At 38.5% G+C, this 23,340-nt stretch overlaps 3 protein-coding genes and 1 long non-coding RNA gene across 5 annotated transcripts in view; 2 read left to right on the forward strand and 2 right to left on the reverse strand.

Annotated features, from left to right (window-relative positions):
* Nucleotides 1-1,026: 1,026 nt before the first annotated feature.
* On the reverse strand, nucleotides 1,027-4,163 carry LOC122335354. The gene is made up of 4 exons (XR_006248957.1): nucleotides 4,062-4,163; nucleotides 1,939-2,026; nucleotides 1,614-1,736; nucleotides 1,027-1,086 (listed from the first exon to the last, which is right to left on the reverse strand). It is a non-coding gene; the product is annotated as an uncharacterized LOC122335354 (long non-coding RNA).
* A 205-nt stretch (nucleotides 4,164-4,368) lies between these two features.
* LOC122335353 (probable E3 ubiquitin-protein ligase RNF217) lies at nucleotides 4,369-5,945 on the forward strand. The gene is made up of 4 exons (XM_043233181.1): nucleotides 4,369-4,484; nucleotides 4,741-4,844; nucleotides 4,911-5,057; nucleotides 5,138-5,945. Exons 1-4 carry the CDS (start codon nucleotides 4,412-4,414, stop codon nucleotides 5,579-5,581), a joined length of 768 nt encoding a protein of 255 aa, XP_043089116.1. The 5' UTR covers nucleotides 4,369-4,411; the 3' UTR covers nucleotides 5,582-5,945.
* A 9,513-nt stretch (nucleotides 5,946-15,458) lies between these two features.
* LOC122335359 (uncharacterized protein DDB_G0292642-like) lies at nucleotides 15,459-17,922 on the forward strand. Of its 2 annotated transcripts, none has more exons than XR_006248958.1 (4): nucleotides 15,459-15,771; nucleotides 16,456-16,626; nucleotides 17,027-17,170; nucleotides 17,259-17,922. XR_006248958.1 is itself a non-coding variant. In XM_043233187.1 (4 exons), the coding sequence occupies exons 1-4, from the start codon at nucleotides 15,729-15,731 to the stop codon at nucleotides 17,673-17,675; spliced, it is 708 nt and encodes a 235-aa protein (XP_043089122.1). In that variant the 5' UTR covers nucleotides 15,501-15,728; the 3' UTR covers nucleotides 17,676-17,922. The 2 variants fall into 2 exon arrangements, 1 of the variants encoding a protein (XP_043089122.1); XM_043233187.1 differs by having other exon boundaries at nucleotides 15,501-15,771; nucleotides 16,456-16,559.
* A 2,022-nt stretch (nucleotides 17,923-19,944) lies between these two features.
* The window catches only part of LOC122335372 (DAP3-binding cell death enhancer 1-like), a 4,883-nt gene continuing 1,487 nt past the window's right edge, over nucleotides 19,945-23,340 (reverse strand). Inside the window, exons 3-8 of the mRNA XM_043233199.1 lie at nucleotides 23,095-23,176; nucleotides 22,508-22,650; nucleotides 21,883-22,044; nucleotides 21,460-21,552; nucleotides 21,221-21,374; nucleotides 19,945-20,804 (exon numbers count right to left, since the gene is read on the reverse strand). Coding sequence (XP_043089134.1) covers nucleotides 20,572-20,804; nucleotides 21,221-21,374; nucleotides 21,460-21,552; nucleotides 21,883-22,044; nucleotides 22,508-22,650; nucleotides 23,095-23,176 — 867 coding nt within the window. The 3' untranslated portion in view covers nucleotides 19,945-20,571. The remainder of the gene's footprint in view (nucleotides 20,805-21,220; nucleotides 21,375-21,459; nucleotides 21,553-21,882; nucleotides 22,045-22,507; nucleotides 22,651-23,094; nucleotides 23,177-23,340) is intronic.

Below are 23,340 nucleotides of genomic sequence, written 5' to 3' on the forward strand. Positions count from 1 at the left end.
TTTAGTTCCCGTTTTTCATCTTCTTCTCTTCTCAGTTTTTCCTTTAGTTCCCGTTTTCTCTTCTTCTCTCTTCCTAGTTTTTCCTTTAGTTCCCGTTTTCATCTTCTCCTCTTCCCAGTTTTTCTTTTAGTTCCGTTTTTCATCTTCTTCTCTTCTCAGTTTTTCCTTTAGTTCCCGTTTTTCCTCTTCTTCTCTTCCCAGTTTTTCCTTTAGTTCCCGTTTTTCATCTTCTTCTCTTCCCAGTTTTCCTTTAGTTCCCGTTTTTCATCTTCTTCTCTTCCCAATTTTTCCTTTAGTTCCCGTTTTTCATCTTCTTCTCTTCTCAGTTTTTCCTTTAGTTCCCGTTTTTCCTCTTCTTCTCTTCCCAGTTTTTCTTTTAGTTCCCGTTTTTCCTCTTCTTCTCTTCTCAGTTTTCCTTTAGTTCCCCGTTTTCATCTTCTTCTCTTCTCAGTTTTTCCTTTAGTTCCCGTTTTCCTTTTCTCCTCTTCCTAGTTTTCCTTTAGTTCCGTTTTTCATCTTCTCCTCTTCCCAGTTTTTCTTTTAGTTCCCGTTTTTCCTCTTCTTCTCTTCCCAGTTTTTCCTTTAGTTCCCGTTTTTCCTTTTCTCCTCTTTCCAGTTTTCCTTTAGTTCCCGTTTTCCTCTTCTTCTCTTCCCAGTTTTTCTTTTAGTTCCGTTTTCATCTTCTTCTCTTCCCAGTTTTCCTTTAGTTCCCGTTTTTCATCTTCTTCTCTTCTCAGTTTTTCCTTTAGTTCCCGTTTTCCTCTTCTTCTCTTCCCAGTTTTTCTTTTAGTTCCCGTTTTTCATCTTCTTCTCTTCTCAGTTTTTCCTTTAGTTCCCGTTTTTCCTCTTCTTCTCTTCCTAGTTTTTCCTTTAGTTCCCGTTTTTCCTCTTCTTCTCTTCCTAGTTTTTCCTTTAGTTCCCGTTTTTCATCTTCTCCTCTTCCCAGTTTTTCTTTTAGTTCCTGTTTTTCCTCTTCTTCTCTTCCCAGTTTTTCCTTTAGTTCCCGTTTTTCCTTTTCTCCTCTTTCCAGTTTTTCCTTTAGTTCCCGTTTTTCCTCTTTTTCTCTTCTCAGTTCTTCCTGTACTTCTGTACAAATGTAAAACATTTACAGTTTTATTTCCATTCATCTAAAAGAATCCATCTTTTGTGAAACAGTGAGAATTCTAATAAAATAAAGTAACAGTTTGAAGAAAATATTTCTGAGCATGTAGTTACACTGCTCCTAAAATCTGAACTAATGTGTTTGTCTTTGGTCTATGTTGGGAAGATACAGGTGGCTTTGCATCTAGATGCTGAAATGTGAGAGTGGTGCAAAAAATGTAAAAGGAAGTAATAGATTAGAAGTTGTGAGTGCTTAAAATTACGGTTTAATTTCAACATTGTTCATGTTATTGAAACATAGAATAAAAAAATTAAACATGAACATTTACGTTCGTTAATTTAGCAGACACTTACCAAAAGCAACTCACAGTTGAAGAATGCAATAAATTTGAGAAGAGCCCTTATACAAGGTTTCAGTCATCTTTCAAAATAATAAAGGGTGGTACAGGAAGGGATAAAGAATAGAAAAATATGAGAATAAAAAAAAGTGAAGGCATAGGTTTGCTTTTTACCATCTGCTTTTTTTGTCAGCAGACGTTCTTCTTGGTTCTCATCGACAACAACTGAATCAAGGGGAACATCTTTTGATTTCTTTTTCTTATGTTTTCTCTCTCTGCAGCAAAACAGACCAGATACTGTGGGGAGAAAAACAACAAAAGGTTTAGCAACAAACAAGAATGGAAACATTGCTGAATAATATATGCTAAACACAATACCGCAAGCAATACCGATTTGAAATACTGTTACTATACTATTAATATATTGAATAATAAAAATAGTAATATTAGTAATATGGGTTTGGAACTATTTGATTTAAAACATCTAATAATAACTTACCTATTAAAAGTAATATTCCAAGCACAACGATAACAACCAGTTCTGCAGTATTAGTCATTTTCAGGTTCTCCTTGAAATCAGATGTCCTCTGCAAACATATATTTTCAGATATAAATAGAGCACAAAAAACACTTCTGTGCTGAAAAATTAAGTGAACTAATGAAAATGTGAACTTCAACTAGATTCATTTCTGAGGTGATGCATGGTACTTGTATTAATTAAATCGAGGGATGAATATGATAATTCATTTACTGGTGATTTGCAACAATAAACCTGCTACAAAAAGCAACTAAAACCAGCCTAGGCTGGTTGGCTGGTTTTAGCTGGTCTCTCAGCCCGGTCTTAGGTTTAAAGCTGGTTTTAGAGGGGTTTTGTCCACATTTGCAGTCGGGTCTTAGCTGGTCAGACTGGTTTAAGCTGACTTTTTCAGCAGAAAAGACAAGAAGTAGAAAAGTTTACTTAGCAATTACATCTTTTAATTACTTGTATTTTGAATTATTTATGTGTATTGTAGTGCTAGATATGTCCACAAGGTAAACTTGATGATTCAGAAATATGATTTGTGGAGTATTTATTTGCTGTGTTATATTGCGCCCCGTTGTAATAATTATTTAGGACCGATCTGGAGAAAATGGGGCCGCTGGGAATGAATTCATGTAATGAATGAAGTTGTTCTGTTCATTAATTTTGTTCATAATTTAAGTTATTTGTAAACGAAGCAAAGTAATATCTGTGCATAGTTTTATTTTTTTGTATTTTAAGTTGATAGACTGCATGTAAATAAAAAAAAAACAACCTGGAAATTGTTTCTTTTAGCAAATTTGTAAATAAACTGAAATTGTGAACACCTTCTGAAAAAAGTAATGCGCATTGGGCAAAGTCTTTATGCAATTAAAACTTTATTTAAAAGTTTTATCTTTAATGCTTGCATTATGAAGAGACAGATATTCTGCATTAATAAATACAAAAACATACAGCATGGTCTTTACATTTAAAATACTTCATGTATGCTACTGTTTAATGTTTAATGTAGGCCTGAAACAGTGCATCATATTGCAAAAGACCATTTTCTGTAGCGTTTCAATGTATTTCATTACACTACACCTCTTTGTTATTTTGCAAATGAAACAAACAAAGTTTATTGCTTGAATATTAACTAATAGTCGCTGATTACTGCTGCGCCTGAAGGTCTCAGACCCGTCTAGACTACGGAGGACTGTTCTTGCAGACTTTTTCACATTAAACTACATAATATCCAATAAAAATAAATACATTTTTGCTAAAATAAGTCAACCTTTATCAGCTTTGCATTTTGTACTTTTTCATGCCATTTTAATATCAAGTTGAAACCCAGTGCTCACCTTTAAAGTGTAAATTGAGTATGAAAAGTATGGGAAGATTCAGGAGATCCTGTGAAGGCCAGACTCGAGGCCTTAGAGGTCAGGGGCGCCTCGTCCTCTGATCTTTATAAACTTTGTGTTTAGCTGTGTTTAGCTATCTCGCTGTTCTGAGGACAAAAGGTCAGAATTGGTACTGATTACGTTTCTCTGTATTTAGTGTTGGAGTGCACTTCCACAGAAAACCCACGAGATGGAAGTATTGAGTTATAGCAAGAGATCCAAGATGAAGATATTCTGTTCAGTGTAATCTTTTCACATGATATCAAATGTCGCAGCGGCTGATATCATGTCCATGCACGTGTTTGTTTGTAAATGAAGGTTAGCTCTCATTTATCACGCCTCGAGTCCTCTCTGTATAACCTACCACTTTCACCTCCACGCTTTTAAAATCACTTTATAAAACGGACGAGTTTATTATACTCTCACACAAAATGGTGGAGGACAACAGTTTCCAAGGCAGGTTAATAAAATGTTAAAGGTTGGGCTCAACTGTGCATTATTATTTTTAAAGATAAAGATTTCTATGCTAAAACGGCTCGCCAATAGAACCAAGCAGGTCTGTGTTACTACTTGCAATGAATGCAACATTGCAATGCTTTATATTTAAGTAAAACAGCGCTGTATGTTGGTAATAAGTCATAACGCAAAGATAAAACAAATATAGCTATGATTCAATTGAATCATTAGGAAAAACTATTTATTCACTGATATTTGAAGACTTACCTCACAGAAACAGATCGGAGAGAAGATGATCAAACAGTTGCGTTTTCATTCTTAAAATAACACACTGCATCGATTTCTGTTTTATTCTATAGCTCCTCCCCGACAGAAAGAGAAAGCAAGGAGGAATAATAAATCAGAAATGTATTGCATGGCATGAATTGATTGCTGCTGAAACGTCGGGCATCAATAAATTTCAATAAGGCTATTCGGTATTAGTAAGTGTTTATTCAAAGTATAAAGGTGAACGAAGTCTGTAGGGGCAGGAGTTTAACAGACAGGTGCTTACTTTCACTTTTAAAGAGCGAAACAAACGATATTACTGGAGACGCATCGAAGAACTGCTGCTGAAAATGGCTGAAAACATCAAAAAGCTTACTTGGTCCGACAAAAACATCAAAGTGGTGCAAAAAGCGAGCGATCTGGGTGAGTTTGATTGATTTACTCTGATAACATAAGTAGTAACACAATAGTAAGTGTACATGCAAACACTACTTAGGGATTTATTCAGGGCGAGACTGCATGAAGCTGATCTGACACAGGCCAAGAAATCCACGCAAAACACTTTTCTAACCAATGGTTCACAATTAAAAGTGGGAATGTGAAAGTAGAGTCAAACCGTGATCCTCACAGAGTAAGAACGCCTGTTGTGTGACAGATAAGTGTGTGTGCTTTTCTTCAGATGTGTTCGACGATGACCCTGGCGTGCTGAGAGTGGAGATGTCTTGCGGTCACGTCGCAGACCCGATGTCTCTGACCGACTGCTGCCGAGCTCAGCTGCTAAACGTGAGTGCGTTTTATCGGTATTTTTTGCACATGCACCGTGTCTGTAGCTTTGTTTGGTGATTTTAGGGAGACGCTGTTTTTAAGTGCCCACTGTGTGAGAGCGAATGGCCTTACGACGAAGTCCGAAAATCAGCCAAACTTACGAATAACGAGCGAATAGGTTTCGAGGATCTTCTCGGAACCAACGCCGCCAAGAAGTCGGGCATCAAGGATGTACGTGCATTCCCCTAAACGCCTGTATCGTTATCCGAAATGCACGTTTTTGCTCATGGCTGTATTTGATCTGTCTGCAGTGTCCTCGCTGTGGGACTTTTATAGAGAGGCTGTACGTCTCCAATCTCTGCGTGGAGTGCTGCGTTTGCACCAAAAGGGCCGGGAAAGCGTATAAATTCTGCTGGCGGTGTCTGAGAGCGTGGAAAGGGCCCGGGCCTCGCTCCGATCACTGTGCAAATGTGGGCTGCAGCATCGGCGACCGGGAGACGCTCCAAGACTGTCCCATGGTCACTTTAAGACATATCGAGAACGTCCGGTGTCCAGCGCTGCGGTCCTGCCCGGCCTGCGGCGTGGCGATCGAGCACTCGAAGGTGGGATGCAAGATCATGACGTGCCGTAATTGTGGCAAAGCGTTTTGCTTTCTCTGTCTGAAACCTGCTCAAGAGTGCCTTGAAACGTCTCGGCCGTACACGCTGTGCACGGATGAAGTGGCCCCGAAGCAGCGAGACGCTGAAACACTGTGAAAATACACCGATGCGTAATCTACAAATAATTAGGTATACATGCACGCAATGGATATATATACCTAGAATCATTGTGTGTGATTTTTAAAAAAACGTACTTTGTTATTGACATTTTTTGAGGGATACTGCACCTCATCAAATAATGACATGCAATCGTAGATATAGAGCTAGTTTAATCTGTAATATAGTGTTTCTGTCGATGATACTCGATCATTTCATGTGTATGCATTTGCTCTGAAATTAAATGAAGCAATAATAATTGTAATGGTAATGAAATCTGTAATGAAAATCACTGTTTTTGTTAATAAACGGCGTGCTAAGTTGCGTGTTATTGGGTATGTTATTACAATACAATATTAAATGATACCGTATCTGCTTGATATATATTGTATTTAGGGTCTCTCTCATCGTCGTGCTTCATGCTTCAGTAGATGTTAAGGCTTTAAAGACACAAACATGATCTGAGCAACCAACCTGGAAACTATTAAAACAAGCATCACATAAGAAATAGCTTTTACGAATGCAGTTATGATGAATTATATAGCATGCCGTATTAGATTTGAAGCAATAATAAATATATCTGAGAATAAAGCCAATGAAGCCAGTGATGGGATAATAATAGTGGTGATAATAAAACTGTAGCAGCTTTTCTATAACTAGTAGTGTTTTCTGGAGAAAATCAGTTTACAAGGAAGGAAAAAAACGTTGTCCACCTCAAATGACTAATCAATTAATTTAATTCTTAACAACATACCAATGCATTATCGATCAGTTACAACCACTCTGTCTTATTTGTTCGGTTGATTTATTGTGCATTGCATATTTCATACATAATAAACTGCAAAATAAGTCCTCAGCGCTTTACCCCAAAACCATAATCATTGTTACAATCATCAAGCATAACGAAAGAGAAAACGTGAATCATAAGACTGACAGTCATAACAAGAACAGCGGCGCTGAAAACGAACACAAAAATCATCTTTATGCAATGTTTTTCTGCTTGCAAAACATAGCATACATTTATGGAAACGGAGATGGCGGTAAGAAAAAAGTTATTAATACAACATGCATAAACGGTTACAGTTTTATTTTCGCATTTTATATTACAGACTGTATGACTTTTATGACATGCTAATGATTTTTATGAGGAAAAAAAAACCCCAACGTAATTATCCTTCTCAGAAACAGATTATATAGTTTTTAGAATATCCTTTAACAGTGTTATTTTTATTGGTTTACAATATTATTACAGTTTTTGATCATTCATCCCATTTCTGCGTCTGTTATACGTATCGTTTTCTGATTTGAACGAATCCCTCCCGCATTATACAGCAGTATCCGATCGGGAACGTTTTATTATTTCAAATTAATCCGAAACATCTACATGGAGAAAAATGGTCGTGCCGTGGAAAGATCCCAGGAAAGGTCTTCATCACGGAAGTGGGTCTAGAGAGAAAACACACACAGAGGAGCTGCAGGGTTTAGTAAGATACTAGTTAGTAAAAAATATACTAAAATAACTAGACTTTTACAGCTGTTTCTGTTGCACGTCCGTCTTTCTAACCACATACAGTTCATGTCACACAGGTATACAAATACTGATTATTGCTGTATAAACATTACATCTGAAGATTGATTTGCTATAAATATGAAAGAAAAGGGAAAAAAATCTAAAAAGAGCATTTCACACAGAACTAAGTCTATATTTAAAAGAAAAGAGGCACTAAATAATAAAAACAGTAATAATAGATAACTAAATAATGTTTAACTAAAATGCAGGGAGATCAATAAATGTTAATTAATGTCAGCTAATGTTAACAAATAGAAATATGTGATGAAGTTTTATAAAGCTTTATAAAGCATTATATACAAATCAGAATCAAAAAACTGTCAAAAGATGCAACAGACAAAGAGATGCAATAAAAAAAAACGATCCCACCTTTTCCACCCCGCATTTTCAACACCGCCTGAATGACAGAGAGCTCCACGATCTTGTAATATTCAGGGGTTTGTTCTGCTTCCAGATCTTTTCCTTGGAAAGTCAGCCTCAGCTGGTTAGGATCTGACGAGAGAGACCGGGTCAAGCCTTTGGAAAGGATGCATTTTGAAGTATATGCAGAAGTTTTAACGTACCGTCGACTCCAGGAAAATAGCTTATGGCTTGTTTCTTTAAATCCTGGATGGTGAACTTCCCGTCTGCCTCGTTGGGTTTGGGCAGACTTAATGTTCTGATGGTAGTTTTGTTAATCTTCAGATAGACATCCATTCTCGTTCTGTCAGAGCATAAAGTGATGAGAGACAGAAACAAACGCACTGCTTTTATAGCCTTCACTTTCACTTTTCTTTTTTAAAAGAAAAGGGTTGAAACACTGGTGTCAGTTCATCTCAAGTCAGGGCGTTAGCTCACTCCTTGCTACAAATTCAATTGAATCACGTCCATTTTTATTGCTTCCGCAGCTAAAAATTGGCAATAGTCACCTAGAAGATGACAATCAGAGACACCTTGAATTGTTATTTGAAAAGTTCTTAGTGTGTCCGTCCCTCGGCTCAAAGTTAGCATTCAGTTTAATAACACAGCTTGTGATGCAACCAGTGCACATCTATTTCTTTCATTCAGGACTAAACTCTACAGCCCTGACAGAAACATCATACTTCTGCAGCACTCGCCAGTAATTTCTCTTTTTCTCACACTCCCTGCTTAACTGGAAATTTTCTCCTTTACCATCTCTGCGTAACCAGTGACGAACCAGGAAACCAGAGAGCGGTCCAACACGGAAAAACACCCTGGAAAGTTTTTGTCTCTCCGAAGAAAGAGTTGCCCGTCCACTTGTTGTGTAGGCAGACCTGGGGAAAACTTGATTTTGAAAAAGCAAATGTATTCTTTGCACTAGGTGCCAGATTACAGAAAGTTCACAAATGCTGCTCTACTGGGTATTACAGACATGATAAGGTGGAAATGAAATCAACCAACCATGGCAGATTAGCTTTATTCAAGGGGGTGAACATGAAACACTGAGTGAATCGTTTGGGTAACACTACGGTTAAAAAAATATCCTTTATTTATGTGCTTCTGCTTGCGAGCGGTTTCAGATTACATTGTGTGCGCTCGTTCTTACAGCTTGTTATGAAAGTGAAATTTTAAAATCAAGTTTTCCCAGGATGTCCTATATGCTAATGTTTGTCGACCCTTTCTTTTGAGTGATAACTTCATACACGGTGCACTTTCAGATCTTCAGGATGTTTTAAGTCACGTAGAACTGTGCTACTTCTTAAAATCACGTTCTGTACACACATCGTTCTCTAATATATAGGAGTGACACCCGCATTCGACAACTGCATTAACTGATGAGGAGCTATCATATCAATCACTCACAATCAGTGAAGTACGGAGTTCCTCAAGGCTCAGTACTGGGACCGTTACTTTTCACACTTTACTTGTTACCTCTGGGAGATATTATCAGGAGTCATGGTGTTATCTTTCACTGCTATGCTGATGATACTCAGCTCTATATTTCTTCACGGCCCGGTGATACACAACAAAGTGAGAATGCATAGTCGAAATAAAAAAACTGGACGATGAGTAACTTCTTAATACTAAATTCTTAAAAACGTAGGTAAAACCTTATCAGACCTAAAAACCCCACACATAATAATCTAGAACACAGTCTATCACTTGATGGCTGCTCTTTTAATTCTTCTTCATCATTTAGGAACCTAGGTGTGCTGTTTGACCAACCATGTTTCTAGCATCTGTAAAACTGCATTTTCCATCTTAAAAATATATCTAAATTATGACCTATGCTCTCAACGTCTAATGCAGAAATGTTAATTCATGTGTTTATGACCTCGAGGTTAGATTATTGTAATGCTTTATTGGGTGGTTGTTCTGCACGCTTAATAAACAAACTTCAGCTAGTCCAAAACACAGCAGCCATTACGAGAACTAGGAAGTATGATCATATTAGTCCGGTTCTGTCAACACTGCACTGGTTTCCTATCAAACATCAGATAGATTTTACAATCTTGTTTATTACTTATAAAGCCTTGAATGTCTTAACTCCATAATACTTGAGCGAGCTCTTTGTAGTCCCCTATGTTTGCCGCATGCTCAAAACTCTGGCTGTTTGATAATACCTAGAATATCAAAATGGACTTCAGGTGGTAGATCCTTATCCTCTTTAGCACCCAAACTCCAGAACAATCTCCCTAACTCACAATGAACTTGTTACATCGTACAAAGAATGGCATCTATGCTAATATTAATCTTTTTCTTTGTTATCCAGATCAGATGGTGGATCAACACCAAGAGATGACCTTCTTTGAAGACCAGAACACCTAGATGGGCCCCATGGACATATAATTGGAACACACACACACACACACACACACACACACACACACACACACACACAATAAGTCCTTTAAATAATCTGACATAGCTTTTTTTCTCCATTCTGTGTGGATGAGGGTTTGGTTCCTTGCCCCTGTCGCTTGCTTAGTTGGCAAATACCACTAGCCAAAGTTCATTGGCGTTTTTTCTTGGTCAGAGTGAATCCAGGCTCCGAACAAGACCCCAGTCTGTCGTAACTCGTAGTCACAGATAGGGAACCAACTAACAATTGGGTGTGACAATATATTTAAACAAGCACCAAAAAATAAAGCATCAGTATAGGTGGTGTTTGTATATATTAGATCTGTCAGATATTTTATTAATATTTAATAATAGTCAATATTTAATATTTATGGCACTAGAGGGATCACTGGAGGAGTGGGCTCTGTTTTAATTTTAGTTTTAGTCCATTGTTTGTGTGAAGTTGTCATTTTAGCTATTATTGGTTCCAGTCACGTTCATACTCTTTTTTTAGTCTAGTCAAGTTTAAATCAACTAAAGTCAGCATTTTAGTCTTATTTTAGTCAGAATTATCTATGACTGTTTTCGTCTAGTTTTAGTCAATGCAAATTCTATTTTTGTGTCTTTTTAGTAAAGCAGTTTTATTTAACCCAGTCAGTACAGTACCTTTTAGCCAAAACTTTAGCCAAACTTTTCTTTAAGCCAAACCCATTTCAAACAAGGTTATCTTATTATATTATTGTTACCTTATAGACTGAACAATACGTCCATTTCAGACACAGGAGATGCTCTGATTTGAATTCACGTTTATTTTGGCAACCAAACATGTTAGAAGCACACAAACATAAATTGAAATAATAAAAAAAAGCGTGACAATGTCATTCAAGTTTAACAAAGAGAAACAAGGTGCTTGAGTGCTTGAGCTACAATAACACATCATTTTATCTGCACTTTTTAGTGTGTCTGTTTCTTGTATTTCTCGTAACCCACTAGATTTTAAAAAGCACAGCCAGTGAAGGAATGAATGCAACACCTTCTTTTAACAACAAAAAATCTTCGCAAGGTGAATAATGGATTGGAATGGATTTGGTCAATGCATTTTATCATAGTTTTACATTCGACTCGTTTTTACTCATTGACGAAGGTATTTAGTCCTAATTTTTCGTTGATGAAAGTAACATTACACTGGAGAATGCTCTCAAAGAATGATCACTTTGGAGGAGTGGGCTCTGAAGGAGCTCTCACTGGAGAGAACTCAGGGGTTGACGGGTTATATAAGCATTGAGAGCAACATTTACATGAGTGCTCCTGATGACAGTTCAATAAATAAGACGTTGTTATTGTGTCATATTTTACACACAATATTATGTTTTTGTTCAATTTTGCAGAGAACATAATTACTGTTGAAGCCCCAGCAGAACTGTCTCCGAGCAACACAATGGCCATGAACCGTGCCTCTGTGGCTCTCTTCGACGGACACCGGAGGGAACCCTCCCCAGAATATTAGCCCTCTGAACTACATTTCCCATCATGCCTTTCTTCAGCCCTGATTACCTGCCCAGGTGTTCCTCATCAGACTGCTATATAAGCTGCTACCAGCTTGTACTCCTTGCGAAGTCTTATCCTCAGCGCCGGCTGTTAATGCTAAGCTTTTATCCCGCTATCATTGTCTTCCTGTGTTTGACCTCACTCTGAGATATCGTTTCTTTGATTGTTGGGGACACTTAACTTCTAGTGATTTAGCGTTGAATTGACTACAGAGACCGTCTCTGCATTTAATAAGAAATTGGTCACTCTCTTCATTATACATCCCTGTCATTATACTGTACAGTGCTTTGATGCAACCTGTGTTTATAAAAGCGCTTTATAAATAAAAATGATTGATTGATTGTTTGCTGCCTACCTATTGCCTTTGTACCTCGACTCTGATTCGGTCTGCCTGTCTCGACCCTTGCTTGGCTCTGTTTCCGACTCTGCCAGCCCTGTGATATTTCCGTTATTGTTACCGACCCCTGCCTGTTTGACCATTCTTAAGAAAGAGCATGCGAATGGATCCGAACACTTCTGACTCCTCATTACAGCAGCAGTGTTTAGTTTCTGAATTAAAGGTTTTGAATGAATTATTTGAATCAATGATTCAAAGACCCATTCATAAAAAAGAGCCATTTACTTAATTCCTGAACGAATCAGCGGTTTGAATGAATCATACAGATGAGTCATAAACTCAGAAATGTTACAATGGTTAAAAATGCATTTCCGTGCACACTTGGAATGATAATTTACTAATTTATTCCTACATTTAAATGCGGTTGTCACGAGTGAAACTACAAGGAGACTATAATTAAAGTAGGGTACCTAACGAGGGACAGGTGAGGATGATCAACTAATAAAGAAACAGGTGAACTAATTAATCAAGGAAAGACAGAACAACAACAAAACACAACAAAAGCACAATGTTGTGTGACGATGCTATATTCAAAAGTTACAAATGCGTTATCGATATTACCACCAACCAAAAATGAAAGTATCATACAGGTCTTTGTTTTGGAAAAATGTCTATCATCACATTCCTAGTACTGTAATTGCAAAGCATTTTGGGAAATAAAGTTGTTTTAAAATGTGCTATATAAATGTATTAGCTGAAAATAGTTTACTGTTCATTTATTTGAACTCAATTTGTATTAATTTTGATAATGTTGAATAGTGCTGGGTTCAGTTTAGAAACCTTTTGTTCTCGGAAATTTAAAAATGTTTTATTTCTAGTCCATCCATGATAACTGACATTAGCATGTTGCCATAATGTTTTAATGTTCTTTGCAAGCAACGTCCATGTAGTTCAGGTAATCTATTTGTACGTACTGTATGAGAAAATATTATAGAGGAAATAACGTGCCACACGAAACATTCCATTCGCTGGACTGGGTTTTTAGAGGGATTTGTTAGTGATGGGGGAATACCAAGGACTTGTGAGGAGGTGAAAGTAAAACTAAACTATTAATTGAAATTCCCCTATGAGGCATCTTTATTTGATTCTGTACCTTGATACTGGCAATATCACGTTTACCAAGCCACATCGCTTCAATCCCAGTAAACACTGACCCTGCTATCAAAAGTATTTCTAAATAAATACAACAAAACATTTTCTTATGACCTTGCATAAAAAACAACGATAAAACGCATTACGAAGAAGAACTGCACCTGTTCTGAAGCAGCATTAGAGCTAACATCAGCAAGTTATGAGAATAATAGTACACTTTTACTCAAAATTCAACATCGAGTGTTTGTAGTAACTATCTTTGGCGATCATATGTGGAATTTGTTCATTCACTCTTGTTAAAATATGTATATATTTATGGCCTTTTTGCATTGCTCTGCAAATGAGCATTTCAAACGCAACTTATACATTCATTATCATGAAAATATCAAGATTTCAAGAAATATAGTGCACAAGATAGCACAAGATATACTTCCGGTCATGCAACGTTTGGGGAAAATTGATACAAAACTTGGCTAGATAATGTAATAATTAATGTTTTTCGGATTAAAAAGCCACAGTAGCATATTAAAAACATCCTCTCTACATTATTGCACACCTCTGAGTGAAAATGCACCAAGATACAGCGCAGAGACTGCATCACTCCATCTTCTGTTCATTATGTGGTTCAGTCAGTCTCTTCATTCAAACACAGACCACTCAAATAAACATTTTATGACATTTAATTTAGTTCTGACTGCTATTTATAAGATTGTATGTTTTTTGAGAAAAGAGATTTCTGCATGTAAAATGATTAATGGAGCATTCCATTGGGTTTTAAAGAGATTTGGGAGTGATAGGGGAATACCAAGGACAAGTCAAACCACTTTTTCTTTTTTAAATGAATAACAATAAATCCACCAGTGCCACATGCAAAATTCCCCTTCGCTAAAGGACATGTAAAACATACCTGCACAGTTTTTTCTTATGAGGTGAGAGTGAAATTAAAAGTAAACTGACTCACAGGGGAATTACCTTTATACCCGGGCAACTTAACACAGAGAACAACAGACAGATACTAAAATCATTTTGTGGGGATTCGTATCAGCGCAGTTCAATCGTTAGTAGGCGGTGCAATATTATTATTATTTTATTATTTTATTATTATTTTCACATTTAATGAATGCTATATGCATAACATACAGGTGCATCTCAATAAGTTCACATATTTCAGTATTTCAACTTAAAAAGAGAAACTTGTGCATTAAATAAATGATATGCACACAGACTGAAGTAGTTTAAGGATTTTAATTGTGATGAATTAGGCTCGCATTTAACAAAAACCCACCAATTCAACAAATTCTGGAAAGTATGTTCATTCACTGCACGTCTGTCTCCTTTTGCTTTAATTACTGCCTCAATTCAGGTTTCTTTGACTGCAGCTCATATGTATTTTTGTGGTTTTCCTCTTGATCATACCTCATAGACTCTCTATGGGGTTCAGGTCCGGTGAGTTTGCTGGTCGGTCCGGCACACCGACACCACGGTCAACTTTTAGTGCTTTTGGCAAATCCTGCTGGAAAATGAAATCATTTAAAAAGCTGGCCAGCCGAAGGAAGCCTGAATGGGCATAAATGTAAATGGTTGCAATGACGTTGGTTTTCAAAGAACACAATAAACCAACACCGGCAGAAGACGTTACACCCAGATCATCACAGACTGAGGAAACTTCACACCGGACTTCAAGCCACTAAGGCTATGAGCTTCTCCACCTTCCTCCAGACTCTCGGCCCTTGGTTTGCAAATGAAATACTAAACTCGCTCTCGCCTGAAAACAGGACTTTGGACCTCTGGTCCAGTTCTTCTCTTACGCCTCTGACGTTGTCTGTAGTTCAGGAGTGTCTTAACAAGAGAAATACGACGACTGCAGCCAAGTTCTTGATGCTTTGACCTCAGCCTCAGTCCATTCCTTGCGAAGTTCACTCAAATAATTTGAATCGATTTTGCTGAGGTTCCCTCGAATGCTTGTGCGTCGTTTCCCTTCCACTCAACTTCCTGTTAACATGCTTGGATACAGCACTCTGTGAACATCTTGATGTTTGCGTCGTACCCTCCTTGAAGTGTGTCAGTGAAATCTACATCTGTCTGCAACTTCCTCAAAAACATATGCTTTTAACATCTAGACTGTATTATCATAACGTGGATTTCGTGCCATTATTGTTCGTGTTGTTTTCTTTACGTTTACCCAATCACTTAGCTATCGTCTCTCCATGTTTCAAATGGGATTTTTCACCTATGCCAAAGTATAAAAGAGTTGCATGGTATGTCAAGTAACTCATTTGATTGGATGCAACACCGTTCGACGAGGCTCTGAAATGTGAGCAAAGCCTGAAGACATCTGCACACTACAGAAAGCATGTTTGGCTTTTGCCTTATGTTCGTTCTTTACGAGGAAGGTATAAAAGAAGATGGCTCTTTTCTGTGCTGGAGCTCCTCTCTCTGTCCATGTGTCAGATAAACACACTTGAATCCCTCTGCCGTGAGACGATGTTATAACTAGAGTCACATATTCAGCTAACCACCCTTAAGAGTTAAAGTGAACTTGTTTATAGGCAATATAACGTAAACTATATATTTTATTAACATAACAGTTCGTGCATTGAATATGCCAACTGTTTTAAGACAGTATTAAGTTTTATATTTCAGCCTTTGAACGGGAAATCATCTATGCCTTGTTTATGACGAGCTTCACGCAGCTTTCACTTTCACTTTAGTCACTGCTATATTAAGCTCTCTTCGATCACAGCAAGCACGGCATCAGAATGGCCTTTCGAGTCGAATTTGTCTACAGAGCCAGTGATATCGGTGAGTGGCGCACAATAAAATGTATTTTCAGCAAGTATTTTTTATGCGGGACTAGACTTGATTCTATTTTCTACTTAATCCTTTGCTCCGCACTTTAAACTAGGAGCATGTCAAGGTCTCACGGGTCTTTTTTTAAAACAAGGCTAACTGTGATAAAAACCTCTCTAATCAGTCAGTGATAAAACAGGAACTACTAATTAAGAGCAATAGCACAAAAAGCTAGAATACAGAGATACCTGCAGGAGTCTTTGCGGTCATTTTAGGTTTTTGTATTAAAGTTGCAAAAGCGATTCAGTCAAGAGCAAAGCGAATGTTTGATTGACGTGAATGACCCAAAGAGCGGCCCTTTATGACTCTTCTGTCACTTTATCACCGCATGCATGCCTGGATCTAATATACTGATACGAATGGAGACACTGTTTTCTCATAAATATCGTGGCATGTATGAGTGTGTATTTGAGCCGGTGTGTGTGTGTGTGTGTCTCAAAATCTCCTTGCTGCTTATTTGACCTGAAATTTTAAAATGCAAGGCAGAAAAATGCTTTCAGGTGACTTTTGTGCACAGCCCTGATAGAGACAAGAGTCCAAAATCTCCAGCAGTTGATCGTTCCTCACCATCTTCATCTCAGAAAGTAGCCTGCGTCAGACAATCTTTAACTTTGGCCATCTGAACTTTCTTTTCAGATATAAATGACACCGACCTCAGCATTTCGAGAGCTAGATTGTCCTGCGGTCACGTGACTTCCGCTCAGACTCTGGTGCAGCGCTGCACACTTCAGCTCCAGAGAGTCAGCTCTACTCTTTACTCTTTCATATTTTGGGCAGATTTTACAACATATATTGTTTTTATTTGCCGTAAGCCTCATTGCATATAGACTAATGCATATAGACGAATGTTTCTTTGTTTTTGTTTTTAATCTGTTTGGGGGAAAAACCATGCATTAGCAGTGATTGCACGATTTTAATGCATGCTATTTTCACGGATCGCATCTTTGGGGGATGACATTCAGCGTGGTTTATTGTGAATATTTCAGATCAACACATGCACTGCATAAATTTGGTAGTCAATATTACGCTATCAATCATTATTACTATTAATGCATTATTATTATTATGAAATGTCAATATATTATAGAGTGAAAAAGTTTATACGTGACCCGTCTCTTAAAAACGACTTTTAGTATCCTAGCTTAATGTAATCAGTTACAAAGGGCATGCCATTTTACAGTTTGATAGTTTTATTTCTTCTTCATAGGGACAAGTGGAGCTGAAATGTCCGATATGTGCAAAAGTGTGGCCGTACGGAGAAGTGAGAACATTGCTGACCCCTAAGGAGCAACTTTATTTTAAAGACCTACTTCGGGAAAATGCCACTAAAAAGATGACTGACATCAAAGGGGTATGTAAACTTTTGTAAGCTCTTTTTGCATCCTTTTAGCTTTTTAACCTGGTGTTTATGTTCTCTCTCCGATGTTTTTTCTGTTTAGTGTCCTGGCTGCAGTTCCTTCGTTGAAAGAAAGGACTCCTCTGACCTCTGCGTTCGGTGTCCGTTCTGCTCAGTGAAGACGGGGAGGACGTCTGAGTTCTGCTGGCAGTGCGGGAGAACCTGGAAAGGGCCCCGACCTCGCGCCGATAAATGCGATAATCTGGGCTGCTCCGACAGCGACTTAAACATGCTGAGAGATTGTAAAATGATTAGTTTGCCTCATCATAGCGACCAAGTGATTCAGTGCCCATCGATCCGTGCCTGTCCGGACTGTGGCATGCTGATCGAACACACTCTGGAAGGATGCAAGTATGTCGCATGCTTTAATTGTAAAATATCGTTCTGCTTCATCTGTCTGAGATCTTCTGGCTGTGTTAAATGTGCCGCTGCTGCACCGAGACAGACATCAGTGCCTTAGAATCGTAAAAAAACGATCAAAGTTAGTATGGAAATAGAGAATGACTACTGTAAACTAAACTTAGAAAGGTTTTACAGTTTCTATCTGTTTCTATCTGATTTTTTTTTTCTCCTCAAAAGAACGTTATGCATGCAGTTCACTTTTTTGGAACCCGGAAATGAAATAAAGACCTTGTGATTTTTAACAGTTCTAGTGCTGTCAAACTATTAATCTTATCCGAAATAAAAGTTTCCGTTTGCGTACTACACGTGTGTTTAACCTGCATATTTATTATGTGTATATAAATACAAACACATGCATGTAAATATTTAAGAATCTTAAATATATTTACATATATATTACATATAAACGCATATTCATGTAAATATGTATTTTTTATATATATGAGTGTACATGACTCTATGTTATACGTACAGTAACATGCAGTGTACCTTTGCAGCGCCGCTGGATGTTTGTTTCAGCGTCTTGTACTCGTTGAAATCACGAGGTGGAAACACAGCACTTTAATCACGATCCAGAAAAAGCAGCCTTTGATTTAAATTGGATCGAGCGATTTATCAATCTGAATCAGAAACACGGTTATGCTGCAAAAAACATATATGAAACAGCAGCAATATAACGTTTCCTTTTGAAGTGAAGCTCTGGGAAGGGACTTATAGAACAATAGTTTGAACTTCAAAGCTTTTTGCATTTAGATTTGCATGAAGACGTAGTGAAAGTAACAGCCTCTGATCTAGAAGGGGATTTTGTGTTTTCCAGCTAATAAAACCAGGACTTTTATCCAATCCTGCTTCTGGAGGGCTGGAGTCCTGCAAAGTGATAATAAAGATCTTCCTAGGCTTACTAGAAACTACTAGGCGGGTGTGTTGGGGCTGTTTAGATTTTTGCTTTATAAGTACTAATAGATAGCCAGTGTGCTAGTAATATGCATGCTAACAAGCGACTGGTTGATAGTGAGAACTGGTGTGATACCGCTGAACTCTACAGGACACCCTTTAAGATGACTTCTTTACCCTAACCGTAGAGGAGAGATCTAATCAATCTGGTCTTCATGGACGCCATAGAGATGCTTGAACTACCTCAGATCCCAATCTATTAATAGACATCAGCCGTTTCTCTTTTCTCACTTTTTAAGATGTTGCTGTAGCCACCACCAGTTATATTTAATATTTTAGGTGAAATTTTTAGGTTTTATTTTACTTATGCATCTGCTTGCAGTCTTCAAGTTAAAACTCCACAGCAGATGCCTGTTATAATAATGGACAAAACGAGATTTTGGATGCTTTCGCTCGGAATAAAATGAACATGCTTGAAGCAAGCGAAGGAACTCTATTGTTAACTCTATTGTTAACTCTGTTGTCGTCTTCCACTTATGCAGCAGTTTTATGACTTTCTTTGAGTTTATAGATTATAATGATTCATCGCCAGCTACTTTCAAGTCATTTCGATCGTGATTATAGTTATCCTGTGTCTCAAGTCAATTCACTCTCTGCTTTAAGTGTTTTTACTTCACCAGTTGTTGCAGATATATTGCGTCATATTCAGAAATCTGAATCCACCCACTGCCTGCTCTCTTTAGTTAAAGCCCGTCTATCATCTCTGTCATCATTAATTACTCAAATCATTCACTCTTCACTTCTTTCTGGTTCTGCATCTTCCTCTCTTCCCCCTGTATTTAGGAAATAAAAGTCGAGCGAGTTTCATCCCCACTACAGCTGACTCTATTAACAAAGCGTGTCCTCCTTGACTCGAGATCCGATCTCCCTCAAGATTCTCCCGGACAGGTCAGTTTCTTCGGATCGCTTGCACCCCGTCCTGGTTTAGGTCGTATCTCAGCGACCTCAATTCGTTCAGATTAAAAAACGTTCACTCGAGGCTTTCACATCTTTCACTACTGGTGTCCCTCAGGGTTCTGTTTTGGCCCTGCTCTCATTCATCACCTGTTTACTTCCTCTTGGCTGTATTTTCAGGAAACATGGTTTCTATTTTTACTGCCTTGCCGACGGCACCCAGCTCCACCCGTTTTCTCTTTAGACTTTTTACCCTTGCAATGTTTTCTTAGTTAAGTTTAAGGAAATGCATGCAAACTAAAAACTAAAAATAAATCAACACACCTACGTATTTCTTTACATGCATCAAGTCGGAATGAAACCTCAATATTTATTTGCATACTTTATTTGTATTATATGTTGCCTGGACACTAAAAAGCTTTGTGTGTGGATACTTCTTGAAAAATGTTACTGTTTTTTTAAGGTGCATCAGTCAAACACAAAATTAAAGTCTTTATTGTAGTTTAGACAATGCTTTATCATCATATGACATTAAACAAACATGATAACGCTTAACATACAAAAAACTACGTTGGCTCTGATATCGAGGGTCATAATAAAATTCTGATTAAGGCACATGTTAATGAAACCTTTGGCTCATGCGATGCATTTAACAGTGAAACGGCTTTTTTGTTAACTCTTGATAAGCAATAATTCTGCTTCTGGATGAAAATGCGAGCTTAATGTTTTAAAACAATCATGTAAACAATGTCTGAGTAACACAGAACACAAGAAGATGACAGCGTGTGACCAAACACAGAGAAATATAAAGATGAGCTTACTCTTACTCTTTCTGCACGTTCTCTCCACCACCAAACACACACGTCTGTACCAAACCAAACACTCTTGATAAATACATTTAAAGCGGCTGAAACTTAAGCTCACGAATAATCAATCGCGTCTTAATCAGCCAATCGCAGAGCTCGGAACTCTCCGGCCGCGCTCTGATTGGCTGAGAACATTCACCGGTCAGACCTGGCTCTTCCTAAGGCTTGTAAGCTTGTGCGTGCGCTCGTATCTGTCAGATAAACTGCTTCAAAGATACACAGATGAGACGAGAGACGACTTTATCGCACCCCGGGCGTCCAGAGCTTGTGACCGCCGTCGGCTCCGAGCTGAACCGTGACCGAGGACAGCACGCTCAAACTTCCTGTGCTCCAGGAATGAGGAAGGGGCTGCGATTGGCCGCATTGCTGCTGTGGGCCGGGCTTCTCACCCTGGCTCTCTCGAGGAAACATGGAGTCCAGATTCAGCCGACCAATCACAGAGAAGCAAGGAGCCGATCGGATCGAGCGCAGCACTAGAGAGAGAGAGAGAGAGAGATTTATTTTTTTAATCAAAAGCCGCTGACGTGATAAATTATTTCGCGTTTTATTCTTTAAAAATGACCGAATGCAATAAAGTTTAATTTTGTTAATGCTTATTATTTCATTAAGGCCAAAATAAATAAATAAAGTTTGCAAACCTGCAGTTTTCAGCCAAAACAAAAGCTTGTAAGCTTAAACTCGTGCAAGGAGAAATTTAGTACATAACTATATTTGGTATGAAGTATTAATTTGTTATTTTACAGCAGCGATCTTCGCTATTTTTAAATCCACGAGACACGCTGATGTTATGAGGATTAAGCATCATGCTTCATCCAGACATAAACAGCATGTTTGCTGATCCATCTGAGATATCACATAGTACAGTAACGTGTGTGTGTGTGTTTCTGACCGTCCGGGCTGTGTCTGTCTCTCAGTCTGTCCCTGGCCTGCTGGTTCCCGCCGGACGCTGCCTGATGGTAGAGACTCAGAGCGGTCTGGAGACACGGAGAAACACCGAAACCCGTCTCGTAACACTGAGCCAGACACAGCAGAGCGGCAGAGTCCTGCACAGCGACACAGCACGGTCATCACACACACACACACACACACACACACACACACACACACACACAGGGAGAGCAACCTTACCCCGCTCTCAGCCGCCATCCGGAAATAACACACACACTTCTCCTGATCACAGTCTGAGCGCTGAGACAACACTACACCCAGAAACACCTGAGCCTGGACACACACACACACACACACACACACACGCTTATATATATCAGACACTTTATTTAGCATATATATTTTGTTATATGTCATACAATCCGCTTTTTATATTCATATGATAATTTCATCTTTTTATTTGAATATGATATTGTAAAAAACCAATGCTATTACATTCACATAAATTGTTGCATTTTTTTGATTATTTCTATTTTTATATTTGCAATACGTTTCTTAAATGCATTTCTATGTGCAACATATGCAGTGTTTTTGGATTTACATTGGCCTCTCATCTTCAGGCATGTACCTGTCGTTGCTGTGAGTGTGACAGAGAGTCTGTACTGCGCGTGAGTCCGGCGCGGCGGCCGTCTGCAGGAAGCTGAGCGCCGCCGCTGCGTCCGTCTCTGAGCTCTGCTGCCCTCTGCTGCTCAGGAGGAGTTTAGCGCAGCGGTACTGAGCCAGACGGTGCCCAGAGACCGCAGCGAGACGGTAATAATGCACCGCCTGAGACAGCATACACGTATGGTAACATTATATAATATATGAGCGCTGCAAATTAGATTTAGGTGCAACATTTTTCAGAAAAATACAGAATCTGCATGCAAATGTGTGTGTGCATGCATATGTATTTACTCAGTAAAGAAATATTTTAATGCAATAAAACTACTATACTGTAAAATATATTATTTACATTTAGAAATTAAGCAAATCAGAATATATTTTAATTTTATATTATTATATTTATATTATATTATTATTTAAATATTACTACTGTGCTGTAAAATAAACTATATATATATATATGTGTGTGTGTGTGTGTGTGTTAAAAATAGTTTTAATTTTAATTAAATCAGAAGTTAAATTACAGTTCAAATATATAAGTCACACACACATTGCTTTTATTCTGTCAAATTTTTTGGGTGAATTATTTCTATGTTTATATATATATGTATGTTTCTCTGAACACCTTGCTGAGGTCGGCCTGCACTCCTCGTCCTCGCTCGTAACACACTCCCAGATTAAACTGAGCTTTACTGTAGTCCTGCTCCGCCGAGGCCAGAAAACAAGAGAAGGCCGTCTCGAAGTCACCGGCTCTCACGCTCTCCAGACCTGAAGAACACACACGCACACACACACACACACACACACACACACACACACACACACACACACACACAGACACACACACACACACATCAGTGACGGCTCTGAGAACAGCAGTGAGTGAGTGTGTGTGTGTGTGTGTGTGTGTGTGTGTGTGTGTGTGTGTGTCTGTGTGTGTGTCTGTGTGTGTGTGTGTGTGTGTGTGTGTGTGTGTGTGTGTGTGTGTGTGTGTGTGTGTGTGTCTGTGTGTGTGTGTGTGTGTGTGTGTGTGTGTGTGTGTGTGTGTCTGTGTGTGTGTCTGTGTGTGTCTGTGTGTGTGTCTGTGTGTGTGTGTGTGTGTGTGTGTCTGTCTGTGTGTCTGTGTGTGTGTGTCTGTGTGTGTGTGTGTGTGTGTGTGTGTGTGTGTGTGTGTGTGTGTGTGTCTGTGTGTGTGTGTGTGTTCGTGGTCACCGATGATGTTGAGGATCACAGGAACGCTGGCGTCCGTCACACGTCTCAGATTCTGAGCTGCTGCATCGAGAGAGAGACGCTGCTGCAGGAAACACACCACGTTATACTTCAGGAGAATATAGAGTCATTATTAGGGTTCGGGCGCCTCAACGGATACTTATTTAAAAAATAACATAGAAATCCCCAAAAAGGATGGATGGGCCATTAGCAGCATAAACCGCCATTATACATCCCTGTCATTATACT

The sequence above is a fragment of the Puntigrus tetrazona genome, unplaced genomic scaffold, assembly GCF_018831695.1.
Source record: "Puntigrus tetrazona isolate hp1 unplaced genomic scaffold, ASM1883169v1 S000000769, whole genome shotgun sequence".
In the NCBI taxonomy this organism is placed as follows: domain Eukaryota; kingdom Metazoa; phylum Chordata; class Actinopteri; order Cypriniformes; family Cyprinidae; genus Puntigrus; species Puntigrus tetrazona.